Source organism: Dermacentor variabilis, chromosome 2 (genome assembly GCF_050947875.1).
Source record: "Dermacentor variabilis isolate Ectoservices chromosome 2, ASM5094787v1, whole genome shotgun sequence".
Classification (NCBI taxonomy): domain Eukaryota; kingdom Metazoa; phylum Arthropoda; class Arachnida; order Ixodida; family Ixodidae; genus Dermacentor; species Dermacentor variabilis.
The window spans coordinates 143,284,584-143,303,800 of NC_134569.1; the positions used below are offsets into that span (position 1 = coordinate 143,284,584).

Below are 19,217 nucleotides of genomic sequence, written 5' to 3' on the forward strand. Positions count from 1 at the left end.
ACTAAACTGCCACTTCGCCCGAAAATGATGAAGCTGGCTCCTTTTTCTATGAGACAGCAGACGACAATCATTGTTTTGACAGAGGTGATAACCGGTGGTTCTTTGTCTGGCCACAGCACAATGCATTGAGCTTGGGCATGTCAACTGTCTTGCGCCGCGGCGGTGAGTCAAAATGAAGTGGCGATCCTTCAGCGCTCATACCGCCGCTGAAATAGCCGCTGTCTAGTTTGAAAGATCTGAAAAAGCTTCCATTGTCATCAGAAGACATTGTTAGCTTCGTTTTTTTTTCTCATTACCATGTCTACTTCATGTTTAGCATGCACTCTGCGTGTTTACATTAAGGTAGTGTAGGATCTGACGTCATCAACTCATTGTAATGCCACACGAAGAAGCTACCCATATTGGTTTTAGCACCTCATTTATTGTTAATTGCCGTTATTGCTGTTTCTAAGCAAACTGAACCACCCTTCCAGTGACAGGACTGTCAATGCCATTTGAAAATGACACTAACCTAGTATGGTTAAAAAAATGCCGGAGTTCGCTTTTAAGGGGGGACACAAGTCTTAAAGACCAAAACATTCGTGTAAAATTGTTTTTTTTTAAAAGTTATTTTTGGATTCTACAGCAACTAATGCATGATCTTGGAAATTCCCACACATTAATATTTTAGTCATAATGGTGCTTTATATCATGTTGGTTAGCTGTACTTCTACCGATGAATGTGCAAAGAAGGGCCTTTCTCCGCGACATACAGCTGCCATTGTATGCTTCTGATCGCACCCATCTTGGTCTTGTTTGGAAGAGCCGCTCTTCTTTAGTTTTCGTGCCACTGCTGCTCCATATGTTGAATGAGCATGAAGAAAAATCCAGCGAAAATATTTTCCAATGTACAATTCCATTCGTCAACTCAGACACCTGACCATAAGCACGCCATGCCATTGGTGGATTTCTGACATTGTCTGCTCGGGCCAGTCGGGCGTGCAAAACTTGGGCAGCATGAAACAACGTCAAATTCAGTGTGCTGCAAAAGCATAAATTTGGCAAATAGACGAATAAACACAGGGTGTTAAACTATTCAAAGTACACAGTAGCTTCGTATGATGCTAATGATGGTTGGCCACTCGTGCCAAGCACCGGCACGAGTAACACAACTTGCACTTGTGTGAAGCGCAAGTTGTGTGGTGGCAGTACAACAGCGGGCGAAGGTGAACGTGACTACAGTCTCGCCATAAAGACAGTCATGCGCAATCTGCGGTGACGCCACATTGGTGCAGAGTTCGCCACACATGCACAGCGGCTAAATGCGCAACCCGTTCCTTGTGAACAATCTCACTGTGTGCGAAATGCAGAGCGCCAATAATCAGTAATCGATAACTGACATTAAATGATTTTTAAAAATAATTTTTTTCAATAATGAACATTTCACACTGCAGCATAAATACTGGGACATGTGCCAGGGGCATACTAGCCTGTTAAAACTGGTAACATGTACGTACTTCGAATAAATCAAGATTTACGTGTCCTTCCAAATTTTCTCTCAACAAGCATTTCGCTCAGCCTGCTATTTGAAGCTAAATTTATAAAGCTTGAAGTGCTGGAAGTAGATTCTTTCTTTTTCCTATTACTTTTTTGTTTGCATGTTTTTGTTCCCTAGTAGCCGTACAGTACATGCTGAACTTTTACGAGCTGCTAAATTGACAATTCCTGTTGGATATAATAATTGCTTGCAGCATTTCACTCCTTAAACATTCTGCCATCCTCTCATGTATTATCATAGCTTTCTGCTCAATTTCATTTTTTATCTATTGTTTCAACAAACAGTAGTAACGGACTTTTAGTTATTGAAATGGATAAACTTTATTAAAGGTCCTGCAAGATGCGCGTCAGCCTGTATCTCCCACACAGGGACCGATAAGGAGTACCTTCATAATGATGTACTTTATCAAAAAAACAATTGCATTTTTTAAATCACCTAAAAAAACTGAATTAAGACTGCATTTTAATTAAATTTGGTCTAAATATATCCAAGGTAGCTCTGAGCACCATGTCGTCCCTTAACTCAGAAGCATATTTACAACATTATCAGGAAAATAACTCCAAATTCTCGCCAGACTAGGCTAAATGTATCTGCAAAGCCTGCAGCAAATTTTTTTTTATCTACTGCCTTTGACAATGGGCAATCTTGCATGTACAATTTTGCCATTGACAGCAGAAAGCACTGTACATTTAATTAACAAACACTGGCAGGAAACAGGAGAACTTACCGCTCATTACAAGTGTCAAAGCGGAACTTCTTCTCAAAAGATTTGTTGGAAGGCTTGAGGGTGGGCATGCTCTGGAATTCTACGGTGCCTCCATCGAGGCCATCCTCTCCGTAACGCAGCTGGATCACCTGGCCGTTGCTGTTTCGCACCGTGCCGTCATAGGCGATCATCACGCTCTCCATAGCTTTGATCAGACGACGCTGGATGTAACCTGCAGACAAAGCACACGTGCAAAAGCACACCTTGGCCATTGTTCCTGAACAAATAGCCAGATCTGCCAACCTGGTGGACCCCTAGCGTCAGATCAGTAGAGCCCCTTTACTTAAAAGGAGTGCCAACCCAAAATGTTTGTCTTGTCTTGGACCACTAGCATCAGATCAGAAGAGCACTTTTTAATTAAAGGAGTGCTAATTCAAAATGTTTGTCTTGTTTTATTTCTTTACTGGGTAGCTCTCAGCCCCGCTATGGAGTCTCAATTCCAAGTGAGTGCAAAAAAAGGTGGCAATTATGCCACCTTTTAAAGTGACCAGTTCAACATGTGCGCCAAGTGTAGTGTGACTTTGGACATGAAAAAAGGAAAACCACTAATGTTACCGAAACATGATGTGGCAGTCTTGTGGTACTAGACACTGCGGTGAAAGTGCTGCCGGAAGCCGAGTCAATTCAGCACTCAACAAAACAACAGGAGACAGTGAGTTCACCTGCGTTTTCGAGAGATGAGCTCAATTGGAAGGACCTATTTGGCATCTTTCGGCGACACAGTCTTCGTGTCGGAGGTTGGCATGCTACTGAGCTGTTTGTGACACCATGTGACTGCCACGTCTACTTTCAGTAACATTATGTTCTCCTTTTTCACATCTGATACCACGTTGCACTTGGCGCACAATTTGAATGGGTCGCATAAGAATTACTTCTGGCGTTCTCAAGAAATTGAGGCTTTGAAAAGAAATTATGGAGTCGACAGCTACCTATAAAAAAAGCAATACAAATGATGAGAAGATGATGCCTTGCTCGGAATTGTCTTTTTAAATTTGAATTGTTCCTAGGCAACTTCCTTATTATTTTTTACTCTATCGCTTTGCATTGCCTACTGCAGCAGCAAGTAAATGTCAGCAGTTGAAATGTGATCAGGCAAAACAACCTCCAAATCTTTTAAAACAGTATCACTATCACAAATAGATGGGTCTCGGAAACGCAGACACACATTGTGAATTACAGACGAATCTTGATATATTGAACGGCGTGGTGATCGCGAAATAGTTTGATATAGCCAGAATTCTATATACAAAATCGCATCAAAAGCACATCAAAAACTTATCCCCAATCGCGCCCTAATCGTGGCACAGTAAATACTCATTTGAAGCTACACACAAAGTATTTATTTCTTTGGCCAAAAGTACTGCAGCAGTGTAGCCTGCTTCATACTGGCAGCCGCTAGCTTAACAATGGCATCCTCAACATAGTCTCAACGATCCACAAGCGATAGGCCGGTGCCTTGTATTGCTCTGCAGCAGCAGTGAAGAAGGGCCAAAGCAGCTGAAGTTGGGAGCGGGACAGCATCAGCGCTTGCGGGATCAACCTCGGCAACGCCTTCATTTGGCCGCTACTTCTGCTGCGATCTCCACGTCCGTCAATCAAAGCATGTTGAAACACCGTCAATAACAAAGTATGAAGTGCCGTCTGCCAAGGCGTCTATGAGTGAGCCCAGTGAGCTCACGCTGCCGCACGTCTTTGTGGATGCAAACTGCCATTCCTCGTGAGGCGCAGCAGGCGCAGAGCGAGGCCCCAAGGAGGAGTCAATGCGGCAAATGCAACATGCGCTCTGTTGATGTTGTCGAACTAGCCAAGCTGCCACGTGCGTATGCCGCTACGTTCAAATGGCGCCCTCGGCGTGATCGATTTGTGCAGCTTTAGTGCACAGAAGTCGGGAACGCCCATCGTACCACCGCTAGCTTCCGAGAGTGTTGCGGGAAAGCTGGCCAGCTGTCAACAGAGCACACGTGGTATGGGGTGGCGGAGTTCGATATATCCATTTTACGTCCAACCCCGTTCCGAAACAAAAAATTAAATGTGCATGTGATTTTCCAGGTGATATAGAAAGTGTTCGACATACACAATAATTCTATATATCCGTGTTCGATATATCGAGGTTTGAGTGTATTTTGACTAACTTGCGTTCCACTTTAGGCCACCGTAGTACTCTCTGCCTGTGCACTGCCGTCTTCAATTACGATAACCAACCTGTTTCGGCAGTCTTGACAGCAGTATCAATGAGACCCTCTCTTCCTCCCATGGCGTGGAAGAAAAACTCGGAAGGAGTCAGACCGGCCAGGTAGGAGTTCTCGACGAAGCCACGACTCTCGGGACCGTAGTCGTCCTTGATGAAGTGGGGCAGCGTGCGCTTGCGGAAGCCGAAAGGGATCCGCTTACCTTCCACGTTCTGCTGACCCACACAGGCAATGACCTGTGGAGTGAAACAGTGCACAGAGTGCAACAGTTCATGGCACGAGGTGTTGACAATAATACAAATTAGAAGCAGTAAAAAAAAAAAAAAAAAAAGATGTGCGTGTGACAACAAAATTATCAAGGTTACCACGAGTGGCACGGGAATGAAAAGAAAAGATGTTTCATTTTGTCAGTTCATTCCACAGCAAAAAAATATCATAGCCTTTTGCGAGGTACAAAGAGCTAAAAAAAAATTACGGTGTTTTACGTGCCAAAACCACTTTCTGATTATGAGGCACACCGTAGTGGAAGACTCCGAAAATTTCAACCACCTGGGGTTCTTTAACGTGCACCTAAATCTAAGTACACAGGTGTTTTTGCATTTCACCCCCCATCAAAAAGCGGCCGCCGTGGTCGGGATTCGATCCCACGACCTCATGCTCAGCAGCCCAACACCATAGCCACTGAGCAATCACGGCGGGTCAAAGTACAAAGTGTGTAGCCAAGATTGATGAAAAAAGCAATTCATAGCAAAATGCACTACTGCTCTACTGTATTTACTTGATTGTAATGCGCAAATATTTTCTGGGAAAAACCAAGTACTAACCCAAAAGGGCAATACAGTTAAACCTCGATATAACAAACTTCAACATAACGAAATTTTCTATAAAATGAAGTATTTAAGTTCTTACAGCTTCTTGTCCATAGAACATTTTGAACCTCAACATAACGAAGTGTGTTTATAAACAATTTCAAAATTATGAAATTTCCCTGCCACCACAAAGAAGTGCCAAGACAATAAATGGAAACTTCCAGACTCAGATGGTCAAATGGTTGAATGGCGTGGGGCTGCTTGAAAAACACACATATTGAATCATGTGCAACGCAACTGAGAGTGACCGTTGAAGCAGAGCAGCATCACGTTTCGTATAAAGTCCAAGTGCAATAACATCCTATTGCGCCCCTAGTGTTGGTACACTTTAGCTGCAAGTGAAAGCATGCAAGGGTGAGCCAAGAAGGATGATGGCTTGATCAATGCGGTCTTCTCGCAGTGGAAATGGGGGAGGGAAGCAAGCTCGCGGTAATGCCATCAGGTGTGTACCAGGGCAGGGAGGGGGGAGAGGCCATGGCTGCACATGGCTGTCACCATGGCTGAGCACATATGCAGCCTGTGCGCCCTGTTTTAGAGGTAATTTGCCGCTTGTGCAAAGGTTGGGAGAGCTGGGATGGCGTAGTACCAAGCGCTGTCTTCCCGCATTATAAGTTAAGTACTGGAAGTTGCATAATCTCAGGTTTCGGAGATGCATTGAGGTGAGAGGCAGATGAAGCATTCACCACCCGCTGCCGGTGCTTTTCATGGTAGCGTCATCCCACTGTGGGCAACACTATTGGCCATAGGGGCAGAGTGGACACGAAAGCGAGGCTGGCTTCGCTTCGTGACTCCAATAATTGTTAAGAGATTGTCAATACTGCATGAAACCATATCTTTCGTCACTAACTCTCAAATTCAATGAAATTATTTTTTTTCTCAGTGAAATTCGCTTTTGCCGATTGCCTTATATTTCGGAAAAATTTGCGGCCCCTCCCATGTAAGAAAAAAAAACACCAGCGACTGAACTTATTTGCATACAAGACCGAATTTCAATATGATGAAGCAAACTGTCTATTATAGCGGCTTCGTTATATTGAGGTTTAGCTGCAGATGGTATCCAAATCACACCTCACAATCACAATCACAATTTTACTGTACTTGCACACACCAGAGCACGTGTTAGTGCCTAAAGTTAGTCATCACTGGAGGTCTCGGACTGTAACGATGACTGATACTATGCCTCGGAAATTTTCCTTTTCCGAGTGAGAACAATCGCTATTTCTGCCTCTTAAATGGAAATCTGGTGAGGGAACAAATAAAGTGCATTGCTTGAAATAAAACATGCACTTACCAATTAAAATAAAATACGATCCAGCATTATATTATAGTTTTAATTGACAAGTGTATGTTTTATTTCAATTATGTTATTTCTTCCCCAGATGAGTTTCTGTCAAACCCTAGACTGTCAAATATTGCTGCAAATTTAACATTTTCTGAATAATGAAAATGAGAGGGCGCGTTACAATTGAGTGGAATATGGTACTTTTTTAGCTGTCAGTCATTCAATCCAACCTCATGGTCCAGTTCAAGAGATGGACAGCCTCACTTATATACATAAACTTTTTAAAGCATGCCTAGCATTTTAAAAGAGAATCATGGAGATGCCAATTCCTTTTTTTTTTGTTGTACCTCAGAGTAGGTGTACCCTGTCACCTCATGCATACACAGTCAACGTTCAGTTTTTAGGACTCCCTATGGGCCGCGAAAACGTCCAACAACTCGGACAGTACGAAAAAATGAATGCATGCCTTTTACTGCTCCCAAGGGCTTAAATAACCACAGGCACATTCAAAATAGCTCTCAGGGCCTGCCGCTACACCTATTAAGCATATCTGCACTCGCACTGTGACAGGAGACAGCAGGTGCATGCGTGTATAATTAAGGAATACATTCTGCCCTGTGACGGTTGCCCCCTTAGGGTTGGTAATATTGATGAATGATTAATCGAATAAATGTGTCCTGCAGAACTATTTATTCTTCATCGATGTCCACCTTTCACTTAATCAACTTAATCGATTAGACATGTTCAATTAATCGTTTTCGAGAGTTTGACAAGAGTGGCGGGAAAATTTTGAAATTGCACTGGAATGGCGGCGCTTGAGTAACTGTGCAGCTGTGGTAGAGCGACTGTTAACTGTTTTGCCAAGTCTCGAGTGATGCCGAGTCGAGCGCGCAGGTTTGGAGCATGTATTTGGCATAGTGATGAAGTTCATGTCGATTCCAGAAATCTACAGTGTCGGAGCATCTATCCTCGCATGCCGATTGTGTGGCCATTCAAAGAAGGTGTCCGTTTCATCCAAACATCGCAGCCAATTTACATTGCTTCACTCTGCACAAAAGAGCATGTGGTTTAAAATCCTAAACCAGTAATTTTCTTTTCTCCTGTGCATACTGCAATTTCTTGCATAATTCAGTTTGACTTCACCCAACACTTTTGCCATTTTTGTGATTTCTTGCTTAACTACACTGTACAGGGATTCACTAGTGCTATGCATCTCATTTAATTCTGCATTAAGTGTCATTTTATAAATACTGTTTATCTTTTCAAAAGCTACTAGTGCCAGCTATACTTAGTCTTTAACAAGTTAAAGGTTATCCTTTATCAAATGTTTATAAGCTTGTGTTTCAAACTTGATTCCACCTCTTAAACATTAAAATAGGGTCCTACAAAAGTAGATAACTGTGTTTCAACCTTTTGAAAAGTGCCATGCAAAAATAATTTCGATTAATCAATTAATCAATGAAAAACCCCGCATTGCAAGTGATTAATCAATTAAAAGCTAAAATGATGAATGATTAATTGTTAATCAAATAAAAATTAATCGACCATACCTATTGCCCCGTTCAAAACTTTGTATGCTTCATCGCGTAACAACCCTGTATTGCCGCGGTGCTGACTTTTTGGGAACCGGCATTATGCAATGCCATTGTGCTTTCCGCACTTCGAAACATTGGCGAGAATTACAAAGGCACAGTTGGCGCCATTGGTGACAGCGATGAGTTCTTGAAATGAATAACACGGCACCAAACAGCAGGAAGCTTGGTAGCAAGTCAAAGTAGCTAGGCCCAGTGTTGCCACGGTGGTGGCTACAGCTGCCAGCTGATCGGTGTGCAAGACCAACAGTTCGAGGCTGCGAGATAATGAAAATGGCAGCAGTGGTGACTTCAATTAATGCCGTTTCAAACCTGTGGTAACGAAAAAAAGTCCAAAAAATCGGATGGCGTTGGGTTTTTGAGTCGAGAAATTTCAGACGTTCTTGTACACAGGCTCTATGGGGTACATGGTGGTACCGCGAAGGCTTCCGAATTATCAGGCATGTCCAAAAAATTGGGTGTCTGAAAAATCAGTTGTTGACTATATTTGGCCTGTCGGAGCTCTGCTTACAACGATGCAAGGTTTGGAAAGGGGCATAAGCAAACAGCCACTCAAGCTTGAGAAAACAACAAAACAAAAGTGGCCACCATGCTATGGTGTGAAAGTCCGCATAACAATGACGAACAAAAAGCAAACCCTTGCCCAAGCAAGAGCCTCCTTACCTGAGATATGTTAATTTTAGAGCCCTTGGCTCCAGAGACCACCATGGCCTTGAAGTTGTTGAATTCAGACAGGGACTTCTGGGCGCTGGCACCAGTCTTGTCACGAGCATCGTTCAGGATGCGGTTGACCTGGACAAATGAAATTGTTGCTGCAGCTCACCTCTGCGGGGTACAGCACCACGAGTAAAACCAGCTGCCTTTTCCTGCCAAGGCTTATCTGGGGACCAACAGGCAGCATAAGTTAACCAATAGGAACAGGAGGGCAGGGAAGGAGTACAGAGCCACTGTAACCTGCACAAAAGCACTGGCATGTGCGTGAAATGTCGTGTACAACTACACTAACTGCAGCTCGCAAGTTTTCAGTGGTGGTAGTACATTAAACATCCTCAATTATAAAACATGTCACAGTGTGTTTAGCTGCTGGCTTAGCAGCACTATCTATGATAATAAAGAGTAGCTTATCTGACTGCTACACCATTATTTCCAGCCCCTGTAGGTGGCAGCCATCTCTTGCTAGGGGCTGTAGGAACCAGCCGAATAAGCAGGCGCAATAATGCTCAGGCTGTTTACTTTGCATGCTTATTGTCGGGGTTCACTTTTTGCAGCACGGTCACCAGCCTGCCACATCATCAACCCGCAGTCTCTGCGCGGGCTGCGCTGCCTGGTGGCAAGTGGGGCTTAGAATAAGTTCACTTGCTATGGGTGTGCTAGAGCAAAAAAAAAATCTGGTCTACATATTTCAGCTCATTGCAGGCATCTTCTTGAAAATGCTGGGCTGTCACAGGAGCCCCTTTTGGCTACTGCACACAGTGGCCATCAACACACTAGTGCCCCCCCCCCCCAATGCTAAAACAACTATTTCACAATACTTAAAGTGGTCCTTAATATATGCCATATAGTCACACTGCCTCAGTAAGAAAGATATTACAAACTAGTTTTCTTGTCTTCTTCTTTTTTTTCCTTTTATTTTTTTTACACTTCAGAAAAAGTAAAAGAAGGCCCTGCAACAGATTCAAAAAGTTTAAATTAGGTTGCAAGTCTATAACACAACTATCTGCATTACCTTTACTGCATATACATCACTAACTTTTTTTTCAAGCGTCACAAAGGATCGTGGTCCACATCGACCAGCCTCTCACCTGGTTTTCGAAAGTCTGCCTGAGGGTGTTTCCTGGCGAGGGCTCCAGCTCGTCGTTGTGGGCCTTCTCGATGACGTCTATCACGTCGTGCTTGGCCTTCTCGATGGTGTTCTTGATGTCGATGAAGGTCTGCTTGTCAGCAATGGTGTCACCAATACCGATGGTGTGGCCCTCCAAAAGCAGCCAGGCATTGACCACCGTCTGGATGTGGCCGTAGAAGGCCCCTGCCACTTCGTGGCCCAGTTCGGCAAACACCACGTGCATCAGTGAGCCCGACGAGGCACCCACTGTCTTCTTGCACACTATGCCGCTGATCAGCTCCCCATGCTCAATCAGCACCTGCGGACAAATATTGCGGGTGGGCTTTTCAGATGCAGTCAAGGTCCCAACCTAAAAACGAGCGCTAACCCTGAGATTAACAAACTGTGATCCTACGATTTAAATATTGTGTCTGGAAAGTAATGCTAAATTCAGATACAACAACAATTCCTTGAAAGCGCTAAATTGTTATCCAGCTGAAAGTGGCATTAGGTTTGTGGAAAGAGTGATAAAAATGAATACAAAGAAAAAAAATGGGGCGACGGTGTGCTTGTTGTGCACCATGCTGTTTCTTTTAACTATGAAGCTGCCCTTTGTAGCTTTCGTGTTACTTTCAAGTCGATGACAACCTAGTCCTTTCAGAACGCCTCCACGATCTTGCAGATTTCCACGGAACTGATTCGCCACATCCAAGAACTAACCTGTGTTTTGGTCTATGGACTTTGCATCACATCACGACTGAGTATGCCTACCTATGGCCCAACTTCAACCTTTACAAACTGAAAGAAATGTTTCTCAGCAAGAGAACATGCCTTGGTGTCTCCCGGCGATATCCACTTGTAGGGACCATCGTCCTCCTCATCTGGGTGAGTACTGTGGGTGCGGATAAGATTCACATTGCCGGGGATGATGAGCGAAAAGATCTGCTTGCCCGTCCACAGGGGCTTGGGTTTCAGCACAGCTGGCATGGGCATCTTGCCATCCCAGATGGGCAAGAACATGAGAATCGTCATCATCTGGTCCTGCATGTGTGTGTCACACAAGAAAACAGACAGAGGGAACAACTTTTGCCTGTTCCACAATGGCAGCAGCTATGCAGCACCGGTGAAACAACGAAGGGTACTGTAGGGACATTAAAGACAAAAACAGGTAAGACTGATTAAGTACTCAGTCAAAACACAATTTTCGATAATAACTTAGCAATAGGTTTACTATTAGTAGAGAAAATCAACCTTTCCATATTTTTAGCTTCCCGTCTAAGCACGAGCACCGGTACATCAGTGCAATGTCATGAATTTAGCCCTTTAATTGAGAGCACGTATAAATACCTAAAAACAAATTTTATTTCCTATTAAAATGAGCAAAACGCATCAAGGATAAGCATAATCAATGAAAAGAAAATAATATTTTGTTGAAACTGTATTGGCAATAGGAGGGAAACGCCAGGCAGAAGACTGGAAGTGGGCTTCACCTCAAGCCACCTGTGGCTTCGTTCGGAATTTTGGTACAGACAGCTCTCGTCATATGCCGACCTATATAAGTATACATTTCATTCGCTCTACACCATGTGTTTCGCCCCACTGCACTCGGAGATCTTGCATCAGTCTTCTCTGACCGTGCTTTCAAAAGAAAACTAGTCATATGCCAAACTTCTTCCACATCCTGCATTCCTGCTCTAAACCAACAAATGACACTTGCTGCCTGTTGTTCAGTGTTGGCCAAAGACATATTTAGCCAGAAACTTCGTGCTCAATACTGAAACTCGGCAAGAGAAAAAAAATTATGGTACGTTGCCTGTAGGCAACACTTGCCAGTAACGAATTAAAGGTAAATTTTCTGTATTTGGGCTATCGTAACTCGGTAAAGGAAATTGTGGCCAAGTACTGCACCAGGGTGGCCAATCCTGCTCTGGTGAGGGAGTGCGTGGGCATCTTGCCATCCCAGATGGGCAAGAACATGAGAATCTTGCCCATCTGGGATGGCGGCCTGATGATGACGGCCATGCCGCCATCATCAGGGACGGCATGGCCACAATTAGTACATGACCGGGGTTGTTGGAGAAGTATGGGAGAGGCCTTTGCCCTGCAGTGGGCGTAACCAGGCTGATGGTGATGATGATGATGATGAACTCGGTAAAACCTCTTAAAACTTGCAAAGTTCTGTCTTTTGGCTATTTTAGGACTCACTTTAGTGCATCTTTACCAATCAAAAATTAACTAGGCCCGAGCAGATGCAGTCAAAGTTCATAGCATCATGGCAATCTGGTGCAGAAACTTAAAGGTGGTGTCACAACCCTTCTTTTGCTTCTGCATCTTTTCCAGCTTACCAAGTCTCTTCTCACGGTAAGAATGACTGTTCTGGCATTGCAGGAGTGTAGTTTACCAATAAGGCTCACATTATTTTTCTCGCTGGTGCCCGTTTTAAGCAGTGCACTTGAACCACACATAAAAGGCTTACAATGAGACCAAAGGAGACAAACTGGATTGCAGTTTACACACAGTGCCAAGGGTAAAAAGGCCAGCAACAGCAGGCAACTTACAAAACAGCAGCCTAGTACAGTATACTTCTGTTAACTTGACTCCGGTTAATTCGATTTCTCTGTTAATTCGATCTGACTGAAGTCCCGGACAGTGCCCATGCATTTCTACGGGCACAAACTTTAATTATTTCGATCCTAAAATTGGCAGTCGCCAATTTTGACCAGTCAGTGTGCACGTGCCTGACTTCTATGGTGACCCCAAAAGCAACCCCTTTACTGGCAGCGTCTGTCTGGGCAGAGCTTAGGGAACAGCGAATGCGTTAAACACCATTATCTCCTGTAGAAAACACCTATTTTCAGCATGCTCTCGGAAGATTTTTACGCAATATTGGTAGCTTGCAATGTCTGATCGCGGTATTTACCTGATTATATTGTGCACTCTTTTTTCCAGGAAAACTAAACGAAAAACTCTGTTTGTGAATGTTTTATGCTTTGCCGCATACATTGGATGTATTGTGGCAAAGCTTACTTTAAAAACTGTGCCACAAAGATGATTTTAGGAATCCAGCCACCCCTGTGCAACACATATCCGTGGCCATTTTTCTTTAAAAAATATTTGGGTGCGTATTAGATTTCTGCTTTACTCAGGAGCTTTAATGTTATCTCTAGGTTAGTTTTCTACTTTGGACACAGTGTAAGTGGGTGCACATTTGATTTAGGGTAGGTTTAGAAATGGGCAAACACTGCCAAATGAATCAGCAGTGTGTATGAACGTTTTTTATGCATCTTGCTTAATTATATCTGCCGGATAATTAAATCAATTTTGTTGGTCCCATCAGCGTTGAATCAACGAAAGCCGACTGTATGCTTGTTACACGGCCGCCCCTAATCGCAGTTAAACAAAGTTTACTCAATCAGGGTTAACGCCAACCGCAGTCTACCAGAGTTGCACAGCAATTACTATTTACGGTGGCGGAGAATAAGGCATGCCACTAGTTTCAATTTATACTGGAATTCCAACATACTGCTGCACTAATTCTTAAAGCTAACATCCAAAATTAATGCTTGTTTTGATTCAAGATGAGTACGGCCTGAACAAAGGCAGTGAACTGCCACCAATGCCACTCCTATTTGCACCACAACGAACTGCACCAAACAAGTTTCACCGAGCAGTTCTTGCAAGCAGCTTTCGCACAACGCACCTTCTCGAGAAAGATATCCCGCTTGGTCATCTTTCGGACAGCAGTAAGGGTGTCCTGCACAATACCCATGACGGGCTTGTTGGACTGAGGTGTGATAATCTGTCGGGGCACCATGGCCAGCTGCTCCACTTCGGCACGGGTCTCCAGCGACTGTGGCACATGCAAGTTCATCTCGTCTCCGTCAAAATCAGCGTTGTACGGTGTTGTCACACTGCATCGTGGTCAAGGAAAAAAGGACAACAGGAAAATCAAGACAAGCTGGTTTTGTGTGAAGTACACATACAATGTAATGAGGTGCATAACTATATAACACAAGCAAGCACAAGTTAACCTAATGGCCAACTTTACTTTGAGCACACCATATAAAGAGATACAGTGCAGTTCACTTATAACGATATCAAGAAGAACGAAAAGTCCTATCGTTATAACCGATTATGGCTAAATCTGGACTGCCTCAATAAAAAAAAGCTGCCAAACATACCTTTGTAGCTCTAAAACCGAATTTGTCCCTTGCTAAAAAACAGACACTGTAAAAACTAGGCTGCGAAAACTAAGATGTTTATTTTCACCTCTAACAGCATGTGAAGCGTGAGGCGCACTGAAATAGTCATAAATACGCACTTGCTTTCATGGCAGTTTCAGGTTCACAACCACAGTGTGCATCGCGTCCAGCTGCTGTGTGAGCACTGGCGGCAAATTTTGGTTATTCGCTGAAAGTTGTTACATGTCTTCTAGGGAGCGTTCTGTCGCAAAAATTTTTCCAATAGGCTCACTAATAGCCGAGATAAAAATAGTTTAGCGCCGCGAACCCATGATTTCAGCAGGCAGGCTCCACTACCACGCGAGACTCCCTCCACTTGCCCCGTCTGCATTCCGCAAGCGAGATTCCTTCCCTGCGTTCTCCCATACCGGACCTTGAGGATCATGTGATGCATACGTCATGGGCCCCCGTCTTCATTTTTTTTCTCATCACTTTTTTTTTTTTTTCTCTCGGTGCTGCGCTGACTGCACTGCGTGCGACCTCTTGTGATTGTCTCATTTCGCCCAGCGCACGACTTTGCGGGCTGTGCAAAAGGACACATGACTAGCGGTATAATTCAGTGCTACACGAATACCGAGGCAGAACAAGCGGATCGCACAGCATGATCATGCACTGGAACACGGTAGAAATGGTACCTGCGCACATGACTGCACGAGCGTGGGAACAGGCAGACGAAGCGGAAGTACATCTCTCTTGCTTTGGTGCGAAGTACAACAAAACACATGTTTAAATTCCGTTTGTGTGTTTTATTATTTCTCTAAACTTCAATTTGTCAAATTTAAGCAACACATCTCACAAATAACAGATGTAGCCTTCAATAATTCTCGAAGTCACCTGTCACCACGAGCGACATCACACTGCAGACATGAGCACGTAGGTGCAGGAACACGAGTATGTCACCGTACAGCTTGGAGCGTGGTCGCCATGAGGGAAAGGGAAAACAGCGTTCGGATTGAAATTTCAGACCTTCCTGTGGCACGTAGCGATTTAATACTTTACAGACAGGATCGTTAGCGCACATTGTATTCTCTGCGCTTGTCAGCTCAAAATGGCCAGACCTGGTGAGGGGCCCGTTAAGAGCCCAGTAGCTATACAGCACAAAACAATTTTCCGATCCACCATATATGCCTACACAGTGACTACCAGAGAGTAGGGTCAGGATAATGCAGCTATTGTATTCCAATTCTGTCTCTTTTTGCATTTCGGTCAGTGCTCTGGGTGGCGGCCCGCTTATGCTAAAATCGGGATCAACCGGTCGTGAGCAGCCGATATGAAAAGAATGCAGTCGACCGAAAGGAATCCTTAGATTACATGGCTTAGCTCAATAAGGTAAATATTAATGTCACTCTCCAACTGTGGCAGATATAAGCACTAGCCATGACCAGGTTCCCCGTACCAGATGAACTATTGTCAGAATGCAATTGCAAAGCTCCACTTTACGAGTACATTTCTAAACATAAACATACACACAGCTCATTAAAATCATGTGCATCAAAAGGGCTCTGAATACAAAAGCAACCGTGCCTGATGGCCAGTTTGTTGTAGTCAAAGCGGAGCAGGAATTCTAATGGACATCTCAGGCATATCTGTTTCCTGTGCTCATGCTGAAGAATTATTGGTAGTAACTTAAAACGTGAACAGGTCAGGAAAAAAAAATACAGAATGTGTGCTTGCACTTCCCACGTTTTTCAGTGTGCATGATGCTGACGTGCTGGGTTTTTGGGTAGCAGTACATTTAGAAACTGCCTAAGAGCCATGTTGCATATTGAAATACCTTATTTTTCCACGTATAACCCGCCACTGCGTAAACCTGCACCCCCAATGACAACAGTCGAGAAAGACGAAATATATATATATCCATGCGCATAAATTACAGAAATAACTGCATACAACAACGCTCAAATCTTTGCAAAAGCAGCCCTTTCATGGATGCACAACTCGTCCACGTCCCATCTTCAGCCAGCGGCTCTTCAGCGTTGCTGATAAAGCTGGATTCACACAACACATGATCGCGGACGAATTAGTCACGTGACATCTGACGTGAATCGGATCACTTCGCAGGCGCAGCTAGCATTCACACAACAGAGGATGACAATGCGACCAGAGCAGCCCTCACATGGGCAGCAACGATTTCACTCTCCGCCGTATCGTGAAGTGCTTCGCTTGGACAGAGGTAGCACCGCGGGAACGGGTGACGTATGCATTTTCCATATAACTACTCGTTCTATGAAAAATGCTGGCCCATAAAGAGGAGAATGAGCGACCAAGAAGGAGGGGAGAAGGGAGCTTCAACACGCAGTGGTGGGGAGAGGGTGGGATTCCCCAGGAGATAACGAAACTAAATGGCGGAGAACTTTGCCTCGAGGTGCGGCTACACGACAGCACACGCTGCACTGCTGTGAAGTCACACCTCCAAGTAAAATTCGCGTATAACCCGCACCCTACTTTGCTGTTACTTTTTTTAAATTTTTGGTATGGGTTACACGCGTGAAAATACGGTAACTGCAGATGCTACAAGGTGTTTTCATCCTCTTCTATCTACTCACATTTCAATTCGAGCTAGCAGTACCCCAATGTCTAGAAGCCCAAAGGCTATCATGAATAAATGATACATCATAGACAAAGCGGTTCAGTACAAAGTGCAAGAAAACAAGAAATGTAGCCAGCCCAGCCTCTCTCACCTGAGGTTCATTCGGAATGTGGACCAAGGCAGCACTTTGATCTTGTGCCCCATCATGGACATTTTGTGCAGCGTCGGCTGACGGTTGAACACGATGATGTCACCGTCCCGGACGTGCCGCTCCACCTGTTTCCCAAATAACAGGCATGGTCACAGAGACAGATGAGAGGAACGCACAGAGGCAGAAGAAAAAAGGCTGTGGAAGTGAAATTAGACAGCAGAAGCGAAGACAAGGCTTCAAATAGCCAAAGAAACAACCACTTTGTGCTGGCTGTCCCTCTTTCTTTCTCAGTCACCCAACAGGCAGTTTTTGCCTTTAGAATTGAAAGCTATAGCCTTCCACAGCAAATTACACAGTATCCTATACTCTCATCTTAAACTCAGAAGGCCGTGCAAGTAGTGCAGTCATTGAAGTCTCACTTAGCAAGCTTCCCAGTGCAGTTGCATTTGATCCGAGATGCTTTCTACTGAACAAATACATTTTATATATTGCAGCTACGACTTGCAATTATAAGGTTTTCTCTCAAATCAAGTTAATATTTGTGCCCTTCTGCACTGCTAGCCCTTATAGGATGCAGTATGTTTTGGTGGCGAGTGCAAGCAATGTGCTGTAGCTGCTGGTAAAATAAACTTGTCACTCTACTCGTTTGATGTGAAATAGCTTCAGACTTCCTTCCATGCAATATAATTACATCACATTTTGCTATACAAAAATATGAGGCTTAAGCCACTGGAACGTTTACTACAGAAAGCCTGACTCACACGAACACTTTCTAATTTCGAGACACTAAGAACGAAAAACCAGACTGACCCTGTAGCCACACTGGAGATGAAGGTCGCTGGCCTTGGGGTGAAACCGGAGATCAATTCTTTCGCCATTGTCCCGGATGATGTATTTCGCACCAGGGTACTGGTTGTTGCCTCGCCTCACCAAGTCGTGCATTCTGAAATAAATGAAAAATCACGAAATTCTCAGCACCGGCTCGCATGTGCAACACTGCTGGCCACAGAAACGTGGCTCAGCTGCAAATTAGTAAATTGCAAGTCTGTACTTCATTTAACATGTGCAAAAAAAAAAGGAACATATCAAGTTCCTATCTTTATTTTTTATCTAACAGCCAATCAATCAAAAGAAGATACTGCCCCCCTACCCCTCGTCCTAGCATGAGAGGTGGACTAGCAAGAATGCTGCCATGGAGAGCTGTGCAATGCTTCAGAACTTCTTAAGGCACCATTAATTAAGCCAAACAGTCAATTAATAAGAAATAACAGTTAACACAGTCTAACACAAAATCTGTGGCACTGTGTTCCAAGTGCAATTAACGTGCCACTCACTGAAAGTTTAAGAAGCATGCAGTTTACACTAATTGCAATTCTTCTGAATCGCTGCCCATAAAACAGACAAGAAAGAGATCCAGAAGAAGATGTAGATTGTGTGGTCAACAGTGGTCAAACAAGAAATGCCTCAGGTTCCAGCGCGAGACAAATGCTGGCAAGTTTGGGAACCTTTACTCAAGCCACAATGGCCCAAACGCAAGAAAACATTTTGAAACCCATGACATCAATTCGACGTACTGGTGCGAAATTGAAAAACGTGAACTTTAGGCTTCATTTCCCTTTTAACAATCAACCTATTGCCACGAAATTAACAAGAACAGAGATATTGAAAAAACACTTTTTCAGACTAAACTATTTTAGTGCCTCTTTTTAGTTTCCCACCATCATGTTTACAAACCCAGCAACAAGTGATACAGCGCACACTCACTTGTCGATGTTGAATGGAGTGACGATCTCAGGAAAGGTGAGGTTCTGTGCAATGGAGCGAGGTACTCCGACCTCGTTGATACGCAAGTTTGGGTCGGGGGTGATGACCGTCCGGGCCGAAAAGTCAACTCGCTTTCCCATGAGGTTACCCCGAATGCGCCCTTCTTTGCTTTTCAGCCGCTGCTTGATGGACTTGAGCGGACGGCCAGATTTTTGCATGGCCTGGAGACCAAGACACATTATTCACTAGCAAGCCTAATCACGAGACAAAGGTAGACAGCAATGAGAGCAGTGAAGAATTTGCCCATAAAAGAGAGCAACAACCCAAGTCAAGGTGGCTCACAATAGGGGATATGCTAAATGCTGCAAGATAGGCTTTTACTTCTCAGTGTGTTCAACATATATGGATCAATTTATATTTGTGTTTGACCTATCTTGTAGTAAATAGGGTATGTTGCAAAGTAGCAGTGGGGCA

The 19,217-nt window shown here is 44.0% G+C and overlaps 1 protein-coding gene across 1 annotated transcript in view; it reads right to left on the reverse strand.

Annotated features, from left to right (window-relative positions):
* Nucleotides 1-19,217, reverse strand: part of Polr2A (RNA polymerase II subunit RpII215) — a 55,325-nt gene that overhangs the window by 27,472 nt on the left and 8,636 nt on the right. Inside the window, exons 6-14 of the mRNA XM_075682168.1 lie at nucleotides 18,744-18,964; nucleotides 17,790-17,922; nucleotides 16,980-17,104; nucleotides 13,758-13,968; nucleotides 10,889-11,098; nucleotides 10,038-10,376; nucleotides 8,899-9,027; nucleotides 4,506-4,728; nucleotides 2,265-2,475 (exon numbers count right to left, since the gene is read on the reverse strand). Of these exons, the coding sequence (XP_075538283.1) occupies nucleotides 2,265-2,475; nucleotides 4,506-4,728; nucleotides 8,899-9,027; nucleotides 10,038-10,376; nucleotides 10,889-11,098; nucleotides 13,758-13,968; nucleotides 16,980-17,104; nucleotides 17,790-17,922; nucleotides 18,744-18,964 (1,802 nt within the window). The remainder of the gene's footprint in view (nucleotides 1-2,264; nucleotides 2,476-4,505; nucleotides 4,729-8,898; nucleotides 9,028-10,037; nucleotides 10,377-10,888; nucleotides 11,099-13,757; nucleotides 13,969-16,979; nucleotides 17,105-17,789; nucleotides 17,923-18,743; nucleotides 18,965-19,217) is intronic.